This window comes from Nicotiana attenuata, unplaced genomic scaffold, assembly GCF_001879085.1.
Source record: "Nicotiana attenuata strain UT unplaced genomic scaffold, NIATTr2, whole genome shotgun sequence".
NCBI classification, from domain to species: domain Eukaryota; kingdom Viridiplantae; phylum Streptophyta; class Magnoliopsida; order Solanales; family Solanaceae; genus Nicotiana; species Nicotiana attenuata.
The window spans coordinates 11,440-35,676 of NW_017671850.1; the positions used below are offsets into that span (position 1 = coordinate 11,440).

The 24,237-nt window shown below is 39.1% G+C and overlaps 2 protein-coding genes across 2 annotated transcripts; one reads left to right on the forward strand and one right to left on the reverse strand.

Moving 5' to 3' along the window:
- Nucleotides 1-532: 532 nt before the first annotated feature.
- LOC109210547 lies at nt 533-2,651 on the forward strand. Its single transcript, XM_019373974.1, has 4 exons — nt 533-604; nt 1,275-1,766; nt 1,848-2,166; nt 2,274-2,651. Coding segments are annotated over exons 1-3 (801 nt in total). The 5' UTR covers nt 533-603; the 3' UTR covers nt 2,156-2,166; nt 2,274-2,651.
- Nucleotides 2,652-16,837: 14,186 nt separating this feature from the next.
- Nucleotides 16,838-23,806, reverse strand: LOC109210548 (transcription initiation factor IIA large subunit-like). Its single transcript, XM_019373975.1, has 11 exons — nt 23,473-23,806; nt 23,071-23,244; nt 22,749-22,985; nt 22,482-22,533; nt 22,334-22,392; nt 21,027-21,146; nt 19,541-19,660; nt 17,752-17,815; nt 17,511-17,665; nt 17,300-17,383; nt 16,838-17,175 (listed from the first exon to the last, which is right to left on the reverse strand). Exons 1-11 carry the CDS (start codon nt 23,593-23,595, stop codon nt 17,152-17,154), a joined length of 1,212 nt encoding a protein of 403 aa, XP_019229520.1. The 5' UTR covers nt 23,596-23,806; the 3' UTR covers nt 16,838-17,151.
- Between the last annotated feature and the right edge of the window lie 431 nt (nt 23,807-24,237).

Consider the following 24,237-nt stretch of genomic DNA (forward strand, 5'->3'; position numbering starts at 1 on the left):
GCTTTAACTTTACTTACCGTGAGTTTATTCTAAATTTTCTCATTTGCAAGAAAAGCTGAAAAAAACCCAGGGCAGAAACGAATAAACAGACAAAACTATAGGAAGATTTCAAGACAGGAATTTAAAAAGCATTCTCGTACAAAGATACAAATGGCTGCAAGCTGAATCCATTACAAAAAATTTCGCAGGGACATCCAAAACTCCCAAGTCCAATTCACCGAACTTTTGAACCAACTTCTACCAAGGTTATTTAGTTCTCTGAAAACTTTAATTAAGCATGTTGAGATTAATTTCATTTTATATTTACTGGCTTTTTAATACTGAATTGATTAGGAAATGAAAAGGAAGTTGGTTCAAACAAATAACCTCCCCAACAGCTTTATGAAAGAAGAAAATATACACCAACTCATGGCAAGAAATCAGTTATCACCAAAGTGAGGAAAAAGCAAAGAAACTCAAATACAGTTTAAGTGGCAAGAAGAAGCTGCATGAAAATGATGTCCACAACCACGACGATAACAGTACACTTCATGGGGCCCTACTTTGGATGATGAAGATGAAGAAGAAGAAGAAGATGAAGATCCTGAATATCTTGGTGCTCCAAGTAATATGTTCTTTACATTACTCGATCATTATTTCTACATCTTTCATATTCAATTAAGAACAATCGGTACAAGTGTAGATTTACATTCTGTTCTAACCATGGTGAAGAAAGCCAACGTTTTCCAATTATAAAGCAGTGCTAGTAAATGTAGCCTCGTAACAACATGAATTAATAGAGTACGAACCTTAACATGATCACAAAGAAATTTTACACAGTTAATCGTGGATTTAGACAGAATTGAATGATCTTCATATCTCAAGCAGTGGTGGAAGCAGAGAATTGTCACCAAGGGGATTCATAAAAAAGTTTAACACGTAAAATACTAAGGAAATTTATCATCTAATGTATATACATGATAAAAAGATTTGATCATATACATTGTAATTTTCGGCGAAAGGGATTCAACTAACCCCTTGCGTCTACCTAGCTCCGCCCCTGATCCCAAGCTGGAAACCCCATATATACCTACTGCTTATTATCATTGTTATTTGAAGGTATTTTTTGGCAGATAAATTTTAATAGCTTGTCAAGAAAATTATTATAGTCAACTAATTGAATAAGCTTATTAGATTTTTTTCCTTTTCTTATTGAAATTTAGCTTCTTCAATGAGTATATATTTGCTTGAGATGATATATTATATTGCTTGTGTACTCCTGCTGTTGTCTTTAGTGTATGAATCAGAACTGGCACCTGAGGCTTATAAAGAAGCAGCACGACAACACCCACGAGCAGATCCAGTGGTATCCGAGAAGCATGCTGTTCCGACCAGCATCAAACATGAGTTTATTGAACAAGACAATATGGAGAAATTACCTGATAGCCCCAGTAAAACCATAACAGAAACTGTAACAGAGAAGTTAGCACCAGCTTATGCTGCAGTCTCTGATGCAACCCACGCTATTGCTTCAAAAATTTCAGGCCTCACTCTAACAAATAGCAACGAGCAAGAATCTGGGAACGAGCAAGCAGCGCCAAAAACTGGTCATTTTGCTGAGAGTAATGTGAATGCTAGTGGTATTAGCAGCCCAGGAAAATGGGACAAAGGTGTTTCAGTAAAAGAGTACTTTGTAGAAAAATTTGAACCTGGTGAAGGCGAGAGATCACTTTCTCAAATCATAACTGAGGCTATGAGCCCTAGGCAAGCAGCTTCTGGTGATAAAGGTAACGTAGAATAGTATATATGTCTGTATGTGTTTTTTCTCAATAAAGTCGTTCACAACTCTGTTTAATTTGGCCTAACAGGTATAGTGGAGAAGATGAAGGGTGCTGTAACGTCATTTATTCGGCCTGACGATTCCCCTAAATCAACGGAAAATAGCATCAAATCATCATCAGCTCCCAACAATCCCATTTCTACAAATGCTACTTTGTCTCCTAAATGTCCTAGCTTATCTTCTAAGAACATCGTTATCTCTACTAATGATAATTTGCTTCAAGATAATCCCATCGCTATGCCTCATAAGAGTCCCATTTCCACTACCAACGAAACTGCAGCATCATTATCCCATTTTCCTGAGTTCCACAGTGCAAGCTCATCACCTCTCAACTAGTGTTCACGAAGGTAATTATTATTCCAAATTTATATAAAATGCGTAACTAGTAAATTAAATACTTACGTACGTGGCTGAATTAATTAATTTGTTTCTCACGGAGGATTCTTTATTGCAGTTGTTGAGGAACAAAGCCATGGAAGACTTCTCCAACCTAATTAACAGAAGATTGGTTACATACATCTCGAAATAAAGAATCAATCTACTGATTCCGTTTTTTGTGTTAGTGATAAGCATAATTAAATAAAGAAAGAGCATCTGTAGCATTTTGTTTTGATTTTTAGATACGTCGCTGCTATATCAGCGACAAGTTCTTTTTTTAGTAGTGTCAACAAATCTTTTCTTAATTATATACAGCTGATCGCAAATTTGTTTGGGACTGAGGCTTAGTAATAGTAGTAGACGTTGTTGTTGTTGTCAACAAAATTCATTTTGAAGAGTTGTATCGAGTCATGAAGAACATTCTTAGTATGAATGATTTATAATTGCTGTGCCATTGGTTCAATTAAATTATGAAAAAATTATAAAGCTTCGAGTTTTGTTCTTAATATGAATGATTTATAATGAGACTAAAAAACTTACAATTGTAATAGTGCCTGATACAGAAAGGCCGGTTTCTTGTCCCATAAGTAAATCAGCGGAATGTTATTACTTAGCTTGAAATAAGCAGCAAAAGGAGTGTTACAAAATGTTTATGTTCTTTTTGTCCGAATATATAGGTCGCTGTTGATAAAGAATAATTTAGGTAGATACTTCCAAAACAGAAACAAACATTGTTTGCTTTAGAAGAAGAAAAAAAAGGCCAAAATTACTGAGAATGCATGCATATTGATTAACTATGGAATAGTGATGAAACTATATGTAAAGATACGAGTCATATATTTATTGGGTGGATGTAAACACCAAATGAGAATAAGTTATACCGGCAAACATTGACCAGCTAATAATTTGCGCCACCAGCAACTTGGGTCCCTTCTTATATTGAAAATTCAATTGGTTTTGGTGAAAAGTTGGCTTCATTTTTAACTTTTTCTAGTTAATTATATATTTAGATATGAATTAGGAGTGTATGGGTCAAAATCTGATCAAAGGAATTCTACTTAAGGAAGAGCAACCAAGAAGTAACCAAGCCGAAGTTGCGTGTAGGAAGCGATATGCTGGCAAGTGATTTGGCTACGGTCGAGGTCGAACACTCAATTCGGTCCGAACAACCAGTTCAACACTTAGATATTCTAGAGAAATATCCTATGGGATATTCTAAAAATTTAGGTACTCCGGTTAAGGGCTGATGGGTAAGGAAAGTATTTGGTATAAACATCATGAGAAAGTGTGACACAAAGGGAGGAGGACGTACGCATACAAGAAGGGATAGATCCGTAAAAAGAGAAGGAGGTTCCCTGTTGATACCCAATTTTTCCCTATAATATTTTCAAAAGTGCATATATACCTTCAAGACTATGCATTAGCATCAATGGACATTTTTTTCATAATTTCTATATTTTAAATTAACTTATTCTAGTATTTTATTTATATAAGTAATTACAAATTGCATCACAAATGGCTTTATAGCATTTCATAACTTAATATTGCTATTTATAGTTATATTAAGTTCAAATTATTTCACAAATGGCCAGATTTACACCTTTTGGTTACAATTGCACCAATTTTGCAATTATAGTCCATGTATACGTCACTGCATTATTTTACGAAAAATTGGTTCATTATATTTTTTAAAATATTGAATAATTATTTTAAAACACTTCTATGCATGAATTTTTTTTCTTATTGATAATTATTTTATAAAATATTTTTTATCAATTATTTGGGTATTTAACAAACAGCCTTTTTAATTTCTCTAATTTTCGGACCTAACCCTTTAATACCGGCCCTAACCCCTTAATAATACCAGCCCAATTCACCCTAAGCCCAATCTGCACCTACCCGACCCAAACCCCCATCAAATCGTGGTCGTTGATCCTTTAGATCAATGGTCCACATTAAAACTTACCTAATTAACCTAGAACGACCTCCCCCAAACCTCTCATTCACTCCCTCACACGCCGTCCTCTCCCCGCTAACCTCTCCCATTCTCTCTCGATCTACCCCTAACCCTAATCGCCGTCACGTGTGAAGAGCTCCTATCTATGGAGATTCTGAGTATTCTCCGACCATTACCAACCGTGTACGCTCCCTGGTTGCTTGATTTCATGGATCCTTAGCAGAATCTCATGAATATTCGACCTAGTTCTTGCCTGAAACTTGTTTAATGGCCTGTCTAGGGCCGTTCTCGTTTGTGAGTACAAATTTTCCTCCTGCTTTAGTTTGAATCTATGGGTTTTGACCGAGTTTCTTTATCTCTGCTGTTTTGAAAACCCTAGTTTTGCAACTACTCGAATCCATTCAGATCTTTGTAGATCTGAAACGGTTCGAGTATTTTCTGGTATTTTCCTTTGAAAATCCTTTGTTTAGTTAACTGCTTTGATTTTATTCACTTTTTCTGAAATTAGGGTTCTTCCCAGACTTCTCTTCAAGAGGTTTTTCTACTTTCAAATTTTTAATCTAGTAATCTCTTTACATGTTTATTTTCGTATGTATGCTCGAACCCTAGATGTATCTGATGGTAACACTGATTTCTTCTATTATATTTATTTCTGTAAACTAGTCGTATTAACTGACTCTATTTAGGGATTTGAGTGATTTTCCTGTTAAATCCAGTATTCTTTGGGATTTTGTTGCTTAATTGATTTCTATTTAGGGAATTTGAATAATTCTTTCCTGATTAAAATCAGTATTTTTCGGAATTTTTACTTGTTTCCCTATTGTGACTAATTACACTTGCCTTAATTAGTTATCCGTAGTTTGGGGATTTGATTGATTTCGCCATACCTTATATGGTATGGCGTTGATTTATTACCTTATTTGAGTCCTAGTTCTGACCGTTAACTGACTCTCCCCAATTAAAGGGGCCTTTTCCAGATATCTCAATTAGAATTGATTCCATAATTGGTTGATTGCTTCTAATTGATTGAACTGTGACTCTCTTTACCTTATTTGTTTCACTCCCTAAAGTGCTATATATACATTCTCATTCTGCCTCTTAAAACACGAACACACTGTTCTGAATACACATACATACATTCAAACTCTCTCTCCTTTCTTTGGTACTTGTGCTACTGTGGGTCTAGCCGGCTGAAAGGCAAGGCTAGATAGTGGAATTGCACCTGTTTTTCATATTCTGCATTTTCTTCTTTAACTGGTATGTCTCTAGTTAAATTTTGAAACTTAAGCTTATGTGTTCCATGTCTATACATCCATGTTTGTTCCTGTACTAGTTACTCAATTTGTTTCCATGTTTACTGCTTTAGTCGGCATGTTTAAATTATGCCTTCTCTTGTTAAATGTGTAATCAGCATGCCCAAGTCTCACCTGACTGTTTGATATTCTACTAGCATGTTTATTCAGCCATGTTTACTCTCTTTAATTGGTGTAATCATGTTGCTAATTTAGTTGTTTAGTATACTTGGTTGATCCTAATGAGTACACACCCTGTCTTCAACATGACTATGTCTTAATTGCTTCTTATCATTACTAGTTTGTTAAGTCTCTGAACTATTAGACCCTTGTTTGTTCTGTATAGTTGTTGCTCCATATGCTCCCCTAGACCTTGTTGTATGATTCAACTCTCTATGTCCTATCCCCTTTGACCCCTATTTGCAAATTGATTGTTGAATGATTGTGACTCTAAGCATTCTAAGTCTGTGTGATTGCTCTTGATCTCAAACTATTTTTTTCACTATTGATACTTCCTCTAAAATTGAGTCTATTCCTGAAAACCTTTTTCACTCCTGAAGTTTATTTCAACACTGTTTTATGTCAAGCACTCTCACTTCTACTCTTAGACTATTAAGTTCTGCCCCTCTAGTATGTGTACTGCTTAGGGATCCTTGAGATTTCTCTGAACTCTGGCATACCAGGGTTGGCCCTTTCACACTGCACATAACTAATCCTATTTGAGAGATGGTCTTGGTGTGAGCACTGCCCGGGATCCTGGAGGTCCTTAGGGAACTCTGACACATCAAGACACACATTATTGGCTATGAGATCTTTGGCTTCTGAGATTCTGTTGAAGGCCTGGCATTTCCCAGGTTTACTTTGAGCCTGATTTAGGCTCCTATAGCATAGTTTCATTTGCTTATGTAATTCATTTGATCCTGGTATGTAATAATATTGTTTGTAAACAGATGTTGGGGGTGATTAGTAAAAAGGGAGGATTCCTCAATGATGTTTGTGGGAAATTAGGTAGATATCATGCTTTAGATCGATACATAGTAGAAATCAAGCTCTTGGTTTATATACATATTTGCAACAGAAATCCTGCTTTGAGTGCATGTTATGGTAGAAATCATGTTCTAGGCCCATATGCTATGTTACTTGCATCAAACATGTCATAAGTCTATAATATCTGCATTAGAAAACATGGCTTAGGACACTCGCGTTTATATTTTGCATATTAGAAACATGTTATAAGTTCATCACTTCTTTCTCTGACTTTGCATAAATTATTATCACCTGGAAATCCCGTCATTAAGTCATTACTATAATCATGCTTAATAAATGACCATCTCTCTGTGCATTAGAGATCCCGCCTTAGGAATCTGTTTGCATTTGCTCTAAACCATGTCTTCGTCGTTTAATTCAATAACTGTCTATGAAAAAGGGTTTTTAAAACAGTCCAACACGTAGCTATCATGTTCTAATATACACCTGCATGAAATCAGTTTTGTAACATCAATCGCCTAGACCAGCATGCCTATAGGACTAAATAACTTCAAGTTGTTTAATTAGTTCCCAGATTATAACTGCATACAGGCCCACGCCTAGGCAAGCCTTAGGCAATTAAATGAGAAATTCGATTCTGGTTAGGTGTGAAATTGTCCAGGTTTAACGGGCTTCAAAATCAGTAGGCAAACTGATTAGGATTCCGCCACTTTGCCTTAAAACAAAAACTGCATATTCTGTGTTTGTGATGTTCATCTAGATATCATGTTCTAAGGCTTTCTGAATTTCTTCAAAAATCAGTTGTTTGAGACGTGCTATGTATCTGTTTATGTGTGGAGGCAAACACGAGCCCTTAATTGTTTCCCTATTTGGCAGTCCTATGTGATCTTTGTTGTCGCTTAGATTTTACCTTTTAAATACCTTAGGAGTATCTAGAACTGCCTGAGTATAGAGGTCCTAAACGCCTCCGGGGTCACAAGGAAAGGACGGGTAAAGCACGCTTAGAGTTCGTTAATTAAACTCGCTTATATAACCACCAAGGGAAGGGTAATGGATAGTAAAAGGATATGATGACCTGCGCGCTAATGTCACGTGTAGCCCCTCTAGTTGAGGAGGATTACCGGACATTGCACAGATTGATCCTATAGGCTAATCAACTTAGGACTCCCCTCTCCCCAATTCACATATGTGTATTTAGACTGCCTAAACTTCCTTGGTTTATGTATGCTTGGAATGCTCAAACCTCCTTAATTTACGTGTGCTTAGACTATCTAAACTTTCATGACTGCATATGTGTTTAGACTGTGCAAATGTGTGCTTAGACTGCTTACTTGTCAAATGACTAATTCACATAACTAAGTTCGGCCGGGACCCACCGTTGTGGACTGCGAGGGGTGCCTAACACATTCCCCTCAAGGTTATTTCGAGCCCTTGCCCTAATCTCTGGTAATGCAAACTGGTTACATGAGTTAATTGCTCTAGGTGCCCTAATGCACCTTAATCCGTTAGGTGGTGACTCTTCAAATACCCAATTCCCAAAAGGAAATGAGTTGTTCCCCCATGAATGTCGAAACCCGGACTCCGTGAAGGAAAAAGGGGGCGCGACATTCCCAAAACCTCAGGCTCCTGACCGAGAAAGGAAACCAGAGCTTAGAATCTCGACATGCATCTTTAATTCAATTTTATCAAACGTACGGATGGCGGTCTTGTTTGAGCATGGTGATTCTTTTCCTTTATGTATTCCTCATTATCATTTGATATTATTGGAGCAATTATCTGTTTCTTACATTGTGAGAGTCAATCGCTGTTATAATCAAAATTTATGTTTAGTTGTGCTTGTTCATTCCTATCATTTATCTCAGATCTTGAATTAATTATCTTTGGTTAAAATTTGCCCAAATCTTTTTATTGAATTGGTTTAAATAAGAAGGCCTAATACTTTTTAGTCGAACAATTTGGCGTCGTCAGTGGGTATTTTTCTAGCCAAAATTTTGGTTTCCTCTAGATCTAATGTCAATCAGAGTTCCACTTCCCGGCTATCATAGCCTCGCCCTCTCATTACAAACACCAACTTGAGAAATTTGTAGGCAAGCTTTTGAAATAACCGAACCAACCAAGGTCAGATCTTTGCATGAAATCAAAATTATGTTTGATGTCTATACGAAAGCCACGTCTTGCTGTAGTGATGGATTTGGCACATCGTGAGTATGACTTGTCAAAGTAGGATTACGGACACTACGCACCCAGCACGTCCACAATCCTACTAGCTATATTTATGTTAGACACTAATCTATACTTTATGCACACTGCCTCCTCTCCTGGGAAGGGACGATAGCGTACTGTGTAAATTCTTTGAAATAACAAGTTTTTCCTGCCCGTATATACGGAGTATAATTTATGTTTCCCTCATTCTTGTGCACCTGGACCAGATCGGACTGGGACTCGAACTCGAGATCCCAACGGGCGAAGTAAGTTGTCAGCCCATAAGATACCTATACTCGACTAACGGCGAAGCTAAGCTCGAGGCTGAGATCAAATCTAAAACCAGCATTCGAGTACGGGGAGAAACAAGTCGTTCTACAGCGCCCCTCTCCCCACGCCAACCAATCAGGTCAAGGTAATAAACGATTTCGTTTGGATTTAACTTGTTATTTTTCTTTTTGGATGAGGATAGGAACATGAACATTCTCCTAGATGTGCGAACAAGGAACAAACGCCATCAAAACCATGCACTAGGAAAACATTCCGTACCATACCATCCTGCAGGCAACGGTCGAGTAAAACTCCTCCTCCAACAAGTTGGTGCTTAACGCCATAAGGGAAAGACCTGTATAGATAGGAACTGGGTCACCGGCCTGGAAAATATACGAATCTCTCCAACAAGTTGGTGCTTAACGCCATAAAGGGAAAGACCTGTGTAGACTGGGACCGGGTCACCGGCCCGAAAAATATACGAATCTCTCCAGCATGCATATAGAACACAAGTGCGCAAAACTCACCTACGCACCCGCCAAAGCAACTATGCAACGGTATAACTAACTAAAATTTGATCTCATCCACACATTAAGACGTCCCGAAGCTTGAGCAAGACATTTATCGCCCCGCCTATCGACTACTTCTCTAGGCCGAGCGATGAAGGGACTAGATAGACTGGGACTCCTCGAATGTACGCACAAATCAAACGGAAACATGTAATATTCTCCAATGAATGAACAAAGCAGTATGACATTCCTACATGATGCCAAATATACCCAACCACGCCTACGCAAAGGAAATATACATTGTCTCACTTGAACTATTTTCCAAGATGAAATTCGACCTCGCTCAAATTAGCTGGTCAAATCTCACCTCGCTCGAATTAACAAGACGAAAATTCGACCTCACTCGAATTAGCAGGTCAAATCTGACCTCGCTCGAAATAACAGGACAAAAATTCGCCCTCGCTCGAATTAGCAGGTCAAATTTGACCTCGCTCAAATTAACAAGACGAAAATTCGACCTCGCTCGAATTAGCAGGTCAAATCTGACCTCGCTCGAAATAACAAGATGAAAATTCGACCTCGCTCGAATTAGCAGGTCAAATTTGACCTCGCTCGAAATAACAAGACGAAAATTCGACCTCGCTCGATTTAGCAGGTCAAATTTGACCTCACTCGAAATAACAAGACAAAATTCGACCTCGCTCGAATTAGCAGGTCAATCTGACCTCGCTCGAATTAACAAAACAAAATTCAACCTCGCTCGAATTAGCAGGTCAAATCTGACCTCGCTCGAGTTAACTACCAAAAGTCAGGGACTTATTACGAGAAAATCCAAGAAATTCAAAAATAAGGGAAGGCCAAAGGTATACGATCAAGGACAAACCAACTATTTTATTTAAAGAAAAAATAGCGTCTTACAAAGGACCAAAAAGGGTCCCCACCCAACCAACCAAGTACAAAAAAAACTAAGTACGAAAAGGAAAAATTAAAGAGCTTCATTTAGCATTATCCCCGTCCACACCGTCATATATCTTTCCGCTCGGTTCAGCAGCTTCACCTCCACCATCACCCTCTCCATAAGAATGTTCCTCATCAAAGGCAAGCCCGTCCTCGGCCTCATCAACTCCATCAACCTCCGACGTCGAGGGATCATAACCACAGGCAAGCCGGGCCTCACGCGCTTTAGCTTGAGCCTCTTTGAAAGCGACCTCAAAGACATTCCATGTTGACAACAAGCCCTTATATATATCTCGCTGAGCCTCAGCGTGAACCCACATCTCGTACAAAGGGCGAGGAACGTCAATAGAAGCGGGTACAGGAGCAGCTGAAGCCAATAGTTGCGCCTTCTCCGCCTCAAGAGCAGTAACTTGATAACCCAGGCTCGAGACGTCCCTATCAAACTCGCCAATCCGTTCATCAAGTCGTGCCTCCCTCAAAACGGTCATCTCTATCTCGGTGGCACGTTCGGACCTGAGTACGCGGATAGTACCTTCCAGCGTCGCGGACTTCGCTAAGGCTGCTACTCAGGCTCCTTCAATCCTCTCCAGCTCGGTCGCCTTCCCTTCCAATTCGGTCACCTTCTCCGCCAATTTAACACTTAAACCGGCGACCCTAATATCACTCTGCTCAAGCTCCACCCGCAGGCCACTACCTTCGCCTGAAGGTCAACACACTCAGCTGTAACACCCTTGCCCACCTCGAGCTCTTCTTCCTTAGCCTTAAGTAGCCCCTCGAGTTCGCTGTATCTGCTCAAGGACCACATCAAGTCCTCGTCCTTCCGTTCCAACTCCTCCCGAAGGGACTGAGGATTGCCGCCCGCCCTGAGACGTGCATGCATCTCACGACACTTGTCACGGAATCGGTGGTATTTTGAAACCATCTTCTGAAAAATGGCAGCCCGCCTCTCCTCGCGGCAGATACTCTCCGTCTCCAAAATAAAGGTCTGAAGAAAGAAAAGAGAACAGAAAGAAAAAATTAGCAAGAATAGGAGACGTAAAACGAAGAAAGCAATAGACTCACCCTCAAAGCCATTCCGGGTACGCCCCGTGATAGGCCGGCATCACTGATCTCTTGAAAGGACCTGCTCTCAGTAGCGGAACAAAGAAGGGCAAATTGAGGCACCAGGCTCACCGTGTCCTCCAACAAGTCACACTTGGGGGCAATCTCGATCACACGGGAGAAATCATCTGTTCGTGCCTCCACCCGGGTGAGTCCCGCCTCAAACATGCTTATGTCCTTGGGGTCAATATCCAAACCGAATTCGTAGTCATCTCGACTATGCCTTTTGCCCTCTTGCTGGCCGAAGAGGGAACAAGGGCCTGTTGCAAAGTCGATGGTCCACATGGAATAATCGCAGCGTCCTCCAAGTTCTGCCCCTCTACCATGGTAGATTCTTCCACGCCAAAAACGGGCACTACCTCTACACCCGAGGGAGATACGGTCTCCTCACCTAAATTGGCATCAACAACAGACTCAGGCACTGCCAATACGAGTTCGCTCCTCGAAGGCCCCCCGGTCGTGGGTACCCCATCGACCCTTATTCCTCGCCTCTTTAACGGAGCCTCTTCACCGTCGTCCTGAGATGTCTCGTCTACCAAATAAACCACGGGAAGCGGGGCCTCAGCCTGACGAGCATCCTCACAACAGCCAAACACGGGAGGGGCTGTAGTTTGTAAAGCAGCGGCGGTCTGAATGATCTCACATGCAGCCGCAATCGGTGCAGGTCCGGTCGAGAGACTTGACTGACGGAAAGCAAGCACCGAAGCACTCGCCCTCCTCGTACCCCGTCGACCTACCAAATAAGGAAGCTTAAACCAAAGAGGAAAACATAGAGCAAAGGGCAAAGCAACTAAAAGCAAGACGAGATGACTCACCAACTGAAGGTCTATGCCCGAATCTCTCGTGGAATGGCAACCATGCACGAATCCCCATCGTGTAGGGCAAAACCTGGCTCACCCACTCATGAATATCAGCGACTAGTAGGGGAGGTGCCTTCTCGGCTGAAAAATAGAAGGAAAAAAAACAATCAATTCACCGGAAGGGGACAACGAGCAGCCTCTTTCTAAAGTGTGTGTATATATATATATATATATATATATATATATATATATATATATATATATATATATATATATATATATATATACAAAAAGACACTCACGAGCAAAATTCCACTCCTCAGAAAATCCGTTAGGATTCGACACCACATGCTCCGTCCTCACAAAAAAAGAAGTTCTCCCAAAAGCGGCGATTAGTCTTGTCGTCCATCTTCACCACCAATCCTTTGGTCTCGCAGTGACAAAGAGGTATCATAGTACCCCTGTAAAAACTGGGTACGAAGAGGTGAGCAAATGGCTAAGAGAAATCCCCCGGCTAGCCAGTTCCGCGTACTTGGTGAGCATGAGGAAAAGTTTGTATATATATGGGGAGAGCTGAGCTGGGCACACCCCATAATAACGACAAAAGTCTTCCACCAGGTAAGGAAGGGGAAGTGTGTAACCGATGACAAATGGGTACGCATAAAACGCGCAGCACCCCGGGCAATGTACCTGCACGACGTTATTATCCGCGGGAACGAGTTCAACATGATCAGGAATTCTCCACTTGGCCTTAATCGCAGCAAGTGTCGCGGCGTCCATTACGGAAATAACGGTCTCAGGATCGGCGTCAGGTAAATGCTTGAAATCAATCTTGGCTTTCCCCGAGCGTGGAATTATCTCATCCATGGTGGGAAAATTCCCATCTTCCACAATGGTCGTCCCTTCCTCATGGGAGGGCATATCTGTTTCCGATGCAACGGTGCCGGCGACTCTATCGGATGTAGAAGGTGCACTAGCCATGTTTCTTCGGTTACGTAGGTGATGGGAGCTAGGGTAGAGGGAGTAACAATGTCAAGGAACTTCGAAAGAGAAAAGATGGAAACGTAAGAATCTGAGGAAGGAGGAAAGAGAAACCTGGAGTCTTTTAAATAATATACAAAAAACACAGCAACCCCAAATGAAGAATTTTCTCCTCTATTTATAAGAATACAAACATCCTTAGTGGGAAAACCAAACGCCGCCACGTTAATTCCAAAGCAGAGGAGGCACGGAAAACGACGTAACGTATAGGGAACATCTGCCATAATGACACATGAAGGATTGACGTCATTTCAAACTGACAGAACGGTCAGGTACGGCTCCCGAAGCATCACATCGTCATCTTGCTATGAAGGGTCGCTCTTCGGCCAATGTGCTCAGATTTCTCAAAAGGTGCAACTGGCGAAGTCCGTCCACCGAGCTCGCCCAAAGGCAATCCCGATGGGCGGAGGGACTAACTGTATGGGTCAAAATATGATCAAAGGAATTCTACTTAAGGAAGAGCAACCAAGAAGCAACCAAGCCGAAGTCGCGTGTAGGAAGCGATATGTCGGCTAGTGATTTGGCTACGGTCGAGGTCGAACACTCAATTCGGTCCGAAGTCCAGTTCAACACTTAGATATTCTAGAGGAATATTCTATGGGATATTCCAAGAACTTAGGTACTCCGGTTAAGGGCCGCTGGGTAAGGAAAGTAATTGGTATAAATATCATGAGAAAGTGTGACACAAAGGGAGGAGGACATACGCATACAAGAAGGGATAGATCCCTAAAAAGAGAAGGAGGCTCCCAAAACCTCAGGCTCCTGACCGAGAAAGGAGACATGAACTTAGAATCTCGACATGCATCTTTAATCTATTTTATCAAACGGACGGATAGCGGTCTTGTTTGAGCATGGTGATTCTTTTCCTTTATGTATTCCTCATTATCATTTGATATTATTGGAGCAATTATCTGTTTCTTACATTGTGAGAGTCAATTGCTGTTTTAATCAAAATTTATGTTTAGTTGTGCTTGTTCATTCCTATCATTTATCTTAGAATTAATTATCTTTGGCTAAAATTTACCCCAAATCTTTTTATTGAATTGGTTTAACTAAGAAGACCTAATACTTTTTAGTCAAACAAGGAGCATCTTTTGTCTCTAGTCTTTGCATATATTTCACACGGCTTAATTAGGACTTTCTTTTTGTGTCACGTATTAAAGCAAAAATATAATAGAAACAACAGATTCAACCTCATAAGGCCTAAAGCAATTGCTTTACTTGCTTTATGGAAGGGCCGCCCCTGCATACACATGAGATTAGGTTTACAGAAGTTCTAACATTATTTCTAATCACATGAAATTGTTACCTAATCTCACCAAGAGATCGTTAAGAAAAGAGAGAAGATAAGTGCAAGCAAAAGGAAGCCTACATAAATTGTACTATCTGGTATGACGTAAGTTATTTTGTAGAAACATGCCTATGGTGTTTGGTTGGTGTTAGAATAATTTCCGAAAATATATTTATAGCAAATAAGAGATTGTTTTGATGAATTTTGAGTTCTAATTTCTAAGTAATATATTTAATATTAGTTGGAGCAAGTTATATGAATTTAAACGTTAAAATAATTGTACGTAAAATGAACCTTTGCACACAAATGAAGAATGATTTTCGTCATACCAAATATACTACTCAAAGAGCTCAAAATATTTTATTTTGAAAAAAAAAATTATTAAGGGATAAAACATAAAGAATAAAATAATAGAATGCAAACCGCAAAAACAGCTACTGCATGTTATTGATGCCAAAGGCATAGAACACAGACTATGAACAAGGAGTTGCAAATATTTGTGCAATGCCCTGTAATTTAGTACCAACCTAAGTGAACCATAAAATTTATAAACGATAACAACAATAGCTAAGCCTCGTAAAGTGATGACGAAAACTTGTAAATATTCACTAGATTAAAATGACCGTTACATGTAACTGCTCTTATTTCCTCTCCTTTTAATATTCACAAATCATAACCGTGGAAAGAAAAATAGAATATCTATAACCGACCCCATGCTTTCCGCACCATAGAAATACAGTAACAACAATTCTCTTTCTTCCCCCTCTATTCTCGCTCCTTTCTTAAACATATTTAGCTCTTCATCTAACTTACTTTTTTCTTTCCACTATGATAAGTAAGATTCGAGAAATTATAATTATTGTATGAGAATGGAAACAAGCAAGAAAGAGGGGGTGTCTTGTACCAGGTTACAGAAGAAAGCACCCTCTTCTCTACAACTAGAAGATAAGATGAATGTGGATGGTAATTTCAGAGTACCTTCCAATTTCATGGAAGAAGTTTCCTCTCATTGTGCCATTCCTTTGTTATCTCCACTTATATTTTCTAGTACATCTCTAGATGAAAATGTCAAGTCATGTGATGATAACATTATAAATGGTACAGCCAAACATATCGTTCAGGAAAATAATGCTCCTTTGGAGAAAGCTGGATGGCAACATCCTGCCGTAGGGACATATACAGAACCTTCGACCATTTTCGCCTTGTTTCAGTCACAATGTGCCCTTGCCAACTCGGGGCGTTGAGGTTTATAGTTAATGAATTGGCTCCTGCAATTGTATAACCTGGTGAATTAGACGTGCTACTTTCCAAACTTATTTTCTTATGATATTAATAAGTCGAATCTTTCCCTCTTACATAATAGTAAGAGGTTAAGGATCGCGTAGTCTGTTTGTTTTGTTTACCTTGTAAACATATCTTTTCTTCTTCTTTGTATTTCATCTGATTTTGGGTAAATCATGCAACTATATTTAGGTGCAAAGGTCTTTCTTAGCTTCCTAACTGTTTGAGAGGAAACTCTGCCTCCACATTGCCGTCATTAATAAAGTCACCATGTTTTGGAAACCAACTGGATGATCATTACTTGATAAAAATCTGAGAAGGGCAATTTTTTAATATCTTACCTATAAAAGAGATAGCATCTTAAATATTACGGTGAATTCCTCCTCGTTTCTGTTTCATTTTTTCTCCCCAAGTTAACCTATCTTCACCAGTGCTGCAAATTAACGCCTTCCGCATGGATTTTCCTTATCCAAACATTTAACTATAAATAAATCAAAGTCAAAAGGAAAGCGAGGTCCATTAATTCACAGCCGAGTGGCTTACACCAGGGGATATAGTAATCAATGTTTACACTAAGCCACGTCAATTTACTATTAGATTAGAGATGCATGCGCAGTAAAGAGATGTAATGTAGGTGCGAACAAACTTTTCCCGATAAAATTACCAACAGGCTGATGGCTTGACCTTATTTCAATGTTTTTTCTTCTATAATTTCCAATTGCTAGCACAGAGGTAATAAATTATAAGGTAGCCGTTTTAACCACAGAAAAACGAAATCCAACCTTCCTCCCAAACACAAGTAAGAGCTGCAATCAAACTCAATTGTCACAAGTCACATATCACAACACATGCAAATTGGGAATATATTAGCATGACTGATCCAAGAAGTACACAGTTCATGGAACTATCCTTGGGGTATCATGAGCGCAGTTCAGCTAAAACAACATAGACAAGAGAAAAGAAAGATAACACCGGTATTAAATTAGCCAAGATGTTCCAAAAGCGTACAACACAGGAAAATTATACATTTCCTCTCAGATCAAGTTCAAAAGATCAACAAGTAATCCATATGGCCAAGCAGCAGCTCTTTTACTATATATATACACTCGGCCAACGAAAAAACTTCTCTAGCAATGAACATTAAGCAACTTAGTCTCCTGGAGTTTTAACTTCCATTAAAATGCCAACAACAAAATAAGTAATCAGCTTGATCGGTTCTTGAATTTGAGCTCCTTTACTGCCAAATTAGATTTTCCTTCAACTGCCTCAGAAGTCAAACTCTCCAGTTGCCTGGACAAGTAACCAATGAACCAAATACATCAACTCAAGGATAAAAATAACAGTAACAAAGACAAGGGACCTTTTTACCAAATAAAATAAAATGCAAATCAGAACAGAAGGTTCTAAATCCAACCTTATTGAAAAGAATGTCTTTATTATTTATGTGCATTATGCCATCCTTAAGGGTGCATTTCCACCTGCTCTTTGTACGTGTCACCTACAGAAGCTTGTATCAAGTCAGCTTTGTAGCACATCAAGACGACACTTCTGTTTTTCATGATAAACAACAGAATGGGGCATACAAAATCTTCAATTCAATACATTAACAAAAAGGATATCTTAACCTTGTCAAACTGAGCCAAAACTAGATGCGCTGTGTTTAGATCCTCCCCTTGGTCCACATCATCAAAATCATCGTCATCGTTTTCATTCAAGGGCTCATCATCATCATCAACATCATCATTCTGAAGGACAGGAGCAGGAGTAGGCGCTTGCATATCTAAAGGATGCAATGCAGAGGTTGCAGCAGTATCAGGAGGAGGATAAATTATAGCCATAAAGACCATGTAGCTGAGAATAAATTACCATTTGGTGCTGGTGTGTTGACTATATTATAGTCTTCATTGACCACCCCTTGATAACCATAGATCTTCAAGTTGGGAAAAAACAAATAAGGTTACTAAAATACCATTCAAAAGCTATCAGATTTCATGTTTGTCAAATAAATATGACAATGAGAAGAGAATAAAGAAGTTCTCATCTTCACTCCAATAAAAGAGATGGAAAGCTTCCACAAGCACTATACATTATAGGATAGGCACAATAGCAAAAACAGATTATATTTGTTATTCAAAACATTATCTATGCAGACAGGAGTCAGAAACATGCACACTAGGCGACACTTCAATCTATTAGTTGATCATAGTCCAGAACTGACGACAGAATCTAGGAATGGATGTGGCAGCTAATTATTCGTGAAAAAGATAGCATATCTCAGTCAAAAGTAGAATAGAGTTGCATTAGTTATTTATTTACTCATTTCATCATAAGTTGTATAACCATGTGACTTTTCACGTAGGTAAAGAGAGAAGAGTTTCAATAATTTGTTATATTTGACTTTGTATAAGAAAATAGAAGGAAGACGTGAAAGGTTATGAGATTGCACATCAAATTCTGACTGCCCTTTAATAATAGAATTGCTTTCTAGTGCGCTTCGCCATTGAAGGAAACGAAGGTTTTTGTCCTGGTCAAACTAAACAGAAATTAGGTCAACCATAATGGATCAGGGCATGCTGTTCTTATTAGTTTCTTTTGCTTTTTACAAGTAAAAAGAAAACAGCATTAGTTTACATTGGCTTGAATTCTTAGATACAGAAAATTTTGGCCTTTAAGCAGAAAGGTCAGGTAGTTTGGATGGACATATCAAGCAGAGATAAGAGGTTCCCATTTTATGAGAGTAAAGTCGCCTGCTGAAAATTCATATCTAAAGTTCTATACAACCATGCATTTTTCATCCAAAATCAGTGTGGAAGGAGGAGGAAGAAGAAGAACAAGAAGTTTTGCTGGATTTCTCCTGCTGGATCAGTAGTTGCACCACTTTTAAAAACAGCTCCAAACCAACCCAAGCATGCCTTATTCAGTAGAACACTTGACTCAATGCTATCCTATTTAAATACATGCATATGTTATTTCATTCAAAAGAAAAAACATGCATATGTTACTGTATCTCATTGAAATAAGCCCTTTATCCACATGTTCTCCCTTAAGCACTGAAAATACCTTTAAAAACCTATGTTGCTAGGATATGGGTGCAGGTATCCAATACGGCTGCACATCTAGGGGTCAGATTCTTCATCATATAAATTTTAGAATTCAGGGACACAGATCGAAGTACAGGTAAGGGTGTGGGTTCTGGGATATCGCTGATAAATGTATATCACGACATATGTGTGCGAATGTGTGTGAGAGAGAGATTATCCCTAAATCAAACCAAATACCAAAGCCATCGTCAAAGCACCCAAGTTAGGTAGGCCAAATCTAGTTCGGATCCCACACCCACACCCAAATAGTGTCGGATGGGCACGAGTACAACAAAGATTTTGAAGGATCCAAGCAACATAGTTCAAAATTCAAAGGCATTTGAAATTCATTCTGTGTCAAAGGAAACTTTCAAAGCACCTAAAAAAATTAAAATGCCACAACGAAACAAAAGCAGATACATACCACATGGATGAAAACTGCAATTAAAATGCCACATGTGCAATCAAGAGGGTAGCTACGCCTTGAATAAATAGGACAAACACATGACCTTTGTATAGCATGTAAATATATATGCCTTTGGATGACGATGATACATAAAAGAAGAAAAACTCACATTGGGTGTCGAAAGCGCTTCGTCGTAATGGTCAGTTGGACCATCAACTTGAGGAATTCTAGAAGCAGCAGCCTGGATAGAGGTCACCAACTCAAGCTGAATAGTGTTGCCTTCACCAGCCTGTATAGGACAAACCAATACATCTTGTTCTTATAATAGGTTGGTATTTTAATTTGGAAAATAGAAACATAATTCAAAAGGGTATCACGAGTTGCAGTGCAACTAATCAGACAAGTAGGGCACCACTAAGCTAATCCTCTAATTTTGAAATTCCGCACCAAGAGCTCTATTCTTAACAATGTCAGCAACTCCACTCTGTTCGCCTTGTAGGAGTAAATATTCCAAGAAATGACTCGTGATATTGACCAAGTAACCAACCAACTTTTCTTCCCACCCCCAACCTAACCCAAACGAGAAGTAGGGATGAAAAGCAGAAAAAGGGGAGGTTTTTACATCCATGAATATAAAACATATTTCACCTAGTATTTAAAAGTGAATGTGTGGCCATACAAGATTGGATATTTTATTATAGGTAAGAGATTGGATATCATATTCTACAGAAGGTGCAAGCACACAGATGATAAAATGAGCAAATGTCTTCTGTGATAGATTGCACATGTCCAATGTAAGGTGTTAAAATGGGACAAGTTAGACCTAAAATAACATGGTAAATTGTTGTTCTAAAAGTCCTACAATTTTGTCGAAATCAATAGCTAAGTAAAGAACAAAATAGAAGCAACAGACACATATAGGTGATACTAATTAGTTGGAATTAAGGTTTAGTTGTGTTGGAATTAAGGTTTAGTTGTTGCTACACTCTAGTTAGAGATAAATCGGGCCCAACATTGCATGCACCTTGACTATCCACCAGGTACCTGCTACCTCCCACCAGCATAGGTACCGGGTGACTCTATCCACCAAGAATTAGGCAGATGGAAGAAATCACCTACAGTGAAATGAATTAGGCTAGATAGAGTACAATGATTACAAAGGATACATCGAAACTAGTTTGGATTTGAGGCCGAGTTGATTGATTGATACATTTTGACGAATTCAAGACATCATAGCAACCAAGAGACATCAGAACCGCTAGAGAACAAAGCAAAGCTGGATGTGCAAAATCACAAGTTTTACCCATTCGGAGGAGCTTATATTTAAACATTTAGGGTTGTACACTGTTACATTTTTATCCGGTTGTACCAGCCTTGAACTCTTGACTTAGTAGTGTGAAAAGACTCCCTCAACCACTATGACAAAGAACGACCGGTGGCTGTACAGTGTTGCATTGTTTAACCATACAAGTACAAGTCCTTTCCGCCTACATTTAAATAACCTTGGCCCCTCTTTATTTCCATTAAACAAATGCTCTCTGCAGCTATAGTTCTCATATGATCACAAGTCTTGTTTGCTATAGTTATCCAAGAGTTAATATCATAGGTTTGAAATATATGCAAGTATCTCATTCAGTGAATAAGCAAAGCCCTGCCTTCATGATGTCATATATTGAGTCTACAGCACCATCCTGTTGAGGTATGTATCCCCCATTGTTATATTGAGATGCAAAATCTTCCCTTTTCCGCTTTCCAGCAGCCGTCATAAAGAAGTCCTGCAATTTAGCTGACATCAAGACCAACTCTGAACCAAAGGTAACATGTTCTGTAGAGGCACTATGTTACGCACAAAGCCAAGGGAAAGGGCAAATACAATGGTAGAGGACGTTGACTTAATGCATAAATAGACGTGTCTTGTGTATACATGAGGGTTGAGAATTGCCAGATTCGAATCACACTTGAATATTTCCTTCCCTGGAGCTATATACATAATACCCAATTACATCCAACATGATGATGTAAACTCAATATTATGCAGACAGAGTATCAAACACCTACTCCCTCTTCCCCACCCTAAAGAACATAAAACATGTGTCCAATACACGGCAGCATTCTGATTCAAAATTATGTATTAGGCAGCAATACATACTAACTAGCAAACTTACTAATTTTTGCATTGAGACCAATAAAAGCAATAAAACAAGGGAGATCAATAAATTCTAACTAAAAGTTATGCAAGCCCGATCAGCAGCTAAACAACCTCATGTTCCTCACCGTCTAATAGTTATTACAGTGACAAGAGCTAAGAAAGCTTTCTAACAAGAAGAAAAGGGCTATATGAGAAGGGCAGGGATCCCTTCTCAACTCCCAAGATAAGCAACTGTACAAGTTCCACAAAATATTACAAAATCAGTTTGGGAGTTTCTAAGGAAAGAAGGATTATCTTTAAACTTTGAGAATGGCATGCTGAAACAAAGTGGACTATTTTGCTTTTAGTTGCTCTTGCTTGCATGTCTACTAGTGAGGAAATGTTCCAGGTGTAAATTCAAGATTAGTATATATACTCCCTCCGTTTCAGTTTCAATTTAGATGAGGTAGTTTGACTTGGCACAAAGTTTAAGGAAAAAAAAGAAAGACTTTTGAAACATGTGGTCCTAAAAGCTTAAGGGGCAAAAGCTTTGTGGGGCCATGGCATTTGTGGCTACAAAAGCTTCTCATTAAGGGTAAAGTGGGTAAAATGAAAAGTTTAAAGTTGAATTGTTTCCAAATATAGAAATGTGTCATTCTTTTTGGAACAAACTAATAAGGAAAGTGTATCATCTAAATTGAAACAGAGAGAGTAATATATAATGTGTGTGTGTGTGTGTGTTAAACAAGAACATCATGTGACACAAGTTACAAGAAGAAAGACGACATGTGGCCTTTCTTTCTTTAGCAAGTATATAGAAGCATAACATTTCACCTGAGTCATGGGTTGCTGAGAAGCTCCGCGATCAACTTCTTCTCGTCCTTCAACATAAGCTGCAGCAGGAGGAAAGCAACTAACGCTTAATATACGTAATGCATCAAAATGCTTGCTTCCATGGAATATATTTAAATATTTTCCTCACCAACATTAACATCAAGGGGAGGCCTTTGATTCAACCAAGGGGAGGGTGGTTGCTGCACAAGTCAAAGCAAACATTTTCAATACCATACTTATCTGGAAATCAGAATACTTGCAGCAACAGGAAAATGGGAAAGGCCATCAAATCATCCTATTAGAAAAACTAAATGTGTGCATGTGGAAAACATAAATCTTACCAAACCACATGCATCATACAAAACAGATTGATAACCTTTGTACAGAATACAGCAAAGATAGTTAAAATGCCTACCATAAATGGGCTAGGTCTCCCTGGACCGCCTTTCATCTCAGTTGCACCACCAGTATCATTCAAAGAAGAGTACTCATTAGGTGTAAAGGGAGTACTGCCACCTGTAGGAATATTATACATTGAGCTGCTATCTGCTGTTCCAGGAAGAGGTGTTTGGGCAGTTCCCGGGAGGGGTGTCTGCACTGTTCCAGGTAGCGGTGTCTGGGCGGTACCAGGCAACGGAGTCTGTAATGGAGTCTGCAAGTAGACAATATGCATGTGTCAATTTATGAGCCCCCAAGAGTTGCTTGCTTTTCAATAGCTAGTAAAATCCGGTACTCACTGGAGGAAACAGTATATCGGCAGTGGGAGTTTCATACTCCTCAGTGCCTTCATAAGGCACATTAAGGTCATGAACAGGGGTTGTTATTGGACCTCCAGGGGTCCCTTTCGGAGCTGGATTCCTCTCTGTTGTACCCAATATTGCCCCAGCATGCATCATTTTCATCTCCCACAACTGAAAAAATGACATTAAACTATCAAACTTAAAACCCTTAAATTCACCTAATTGGATCCAGAAAGAGACCCAATTAGTAATCAGATCAACCAAAAAAAAACCACTAGAATAGTAACCAAATCCGCATTCAGCTAAATTTAAACCCTAGAACCTCTGCAAATTTCATAAATCGCGTCATTAATTTGCTAATTAATGAAAAATTCGATTGAAAAAGAAAAGAGAAATTACTCCTTGGAGCTCGTTGAGGATACTCTCTCCGGGACCACCGTTGTTGATGAACTCATCACGGACCTTGCTGATGACATCTTCGATGACGTGAATGTAAACATTGCTCGTAGTCGAACTCGCCATTCCTCCGAATCTAACTTTTATCAGATAAATTGACGGATAAGAATAAATAACGATCTTACGGAGCTAAACCCTAAACGACTGATAGGACATGGGAGAAATTAGGGCCTAGGGTTTTCGAACGCCGGTGAAGGGTTTGAAGTGAACGGAGCGGCGGAGAGAGAGATTGAAAGGATAGGGGAAGAGCGGAAGTGAGATGGAATAAAAGAGTGGAATATAAATAGGTTTGCATCCGATTAGTTGCGTGATATACACGTGGCGAGATCTGGTAGCTCCGAACTTTTCTGTTTATTTTGGGGAAAAATAGAAATTTTAGAAACTTGGAGATTTTATTATGAGACAAAGACATGGGTGGATCAGTTTAAGCGGCCCAGAGCTGCGTCACCGACTCAACCACCAGTATTCCCAATTTCCCGTAGTTCACTTCATTTTAGGGAAAACCCGGATTTACCCCTATATTAGTGGTATATATATACATAATTTATATTTGAGTTTTTGACCAATATTATTCCTATTGTTTCACCCTGACTTTCATTACATCATTATATTATCTCACTTAACATGCAACATTACTTGTATTTAGCGAACTTTACCAAAAATATCCTTCTGTTAACTTTCCATCTTTTTCTAACAAAATCTTTTATT

Bases quoted from the DNA above. Each gene is read 5' to 3' on its own strand.
- LOC109210548 (XM_019373975.1), bottom strand. From the start codon at position 23,595: ATGGCGAGTTCGACTACGAGCAATGTTTACATTCACGTCATCGAAGAT. The intron at 22,986-23,070 runs GTGAGTACCGGA...GTCTACTTGCAG, and splicing joins CCGATATACTGTTTCCTCCA to ACTCCATTACAGACTCCGTT. The intron at 17,816-19,540 runs GTGAGTTTTTCT...CCCAACTTGAAG, and splicing joins AAGCGCTTTCGACACCCAAT to ATCTATGGTTATCAAGGGGT.
- LOC109210547 (XM_019373974.1), top strand. The intron at 1,767-1,847 runs GTAACGTAGAAT...TTGGCCTAACAG, and splicing joins AGCAGCTTCTGGTGATAAAG to GTATAGTGGAGAAGATGAAG.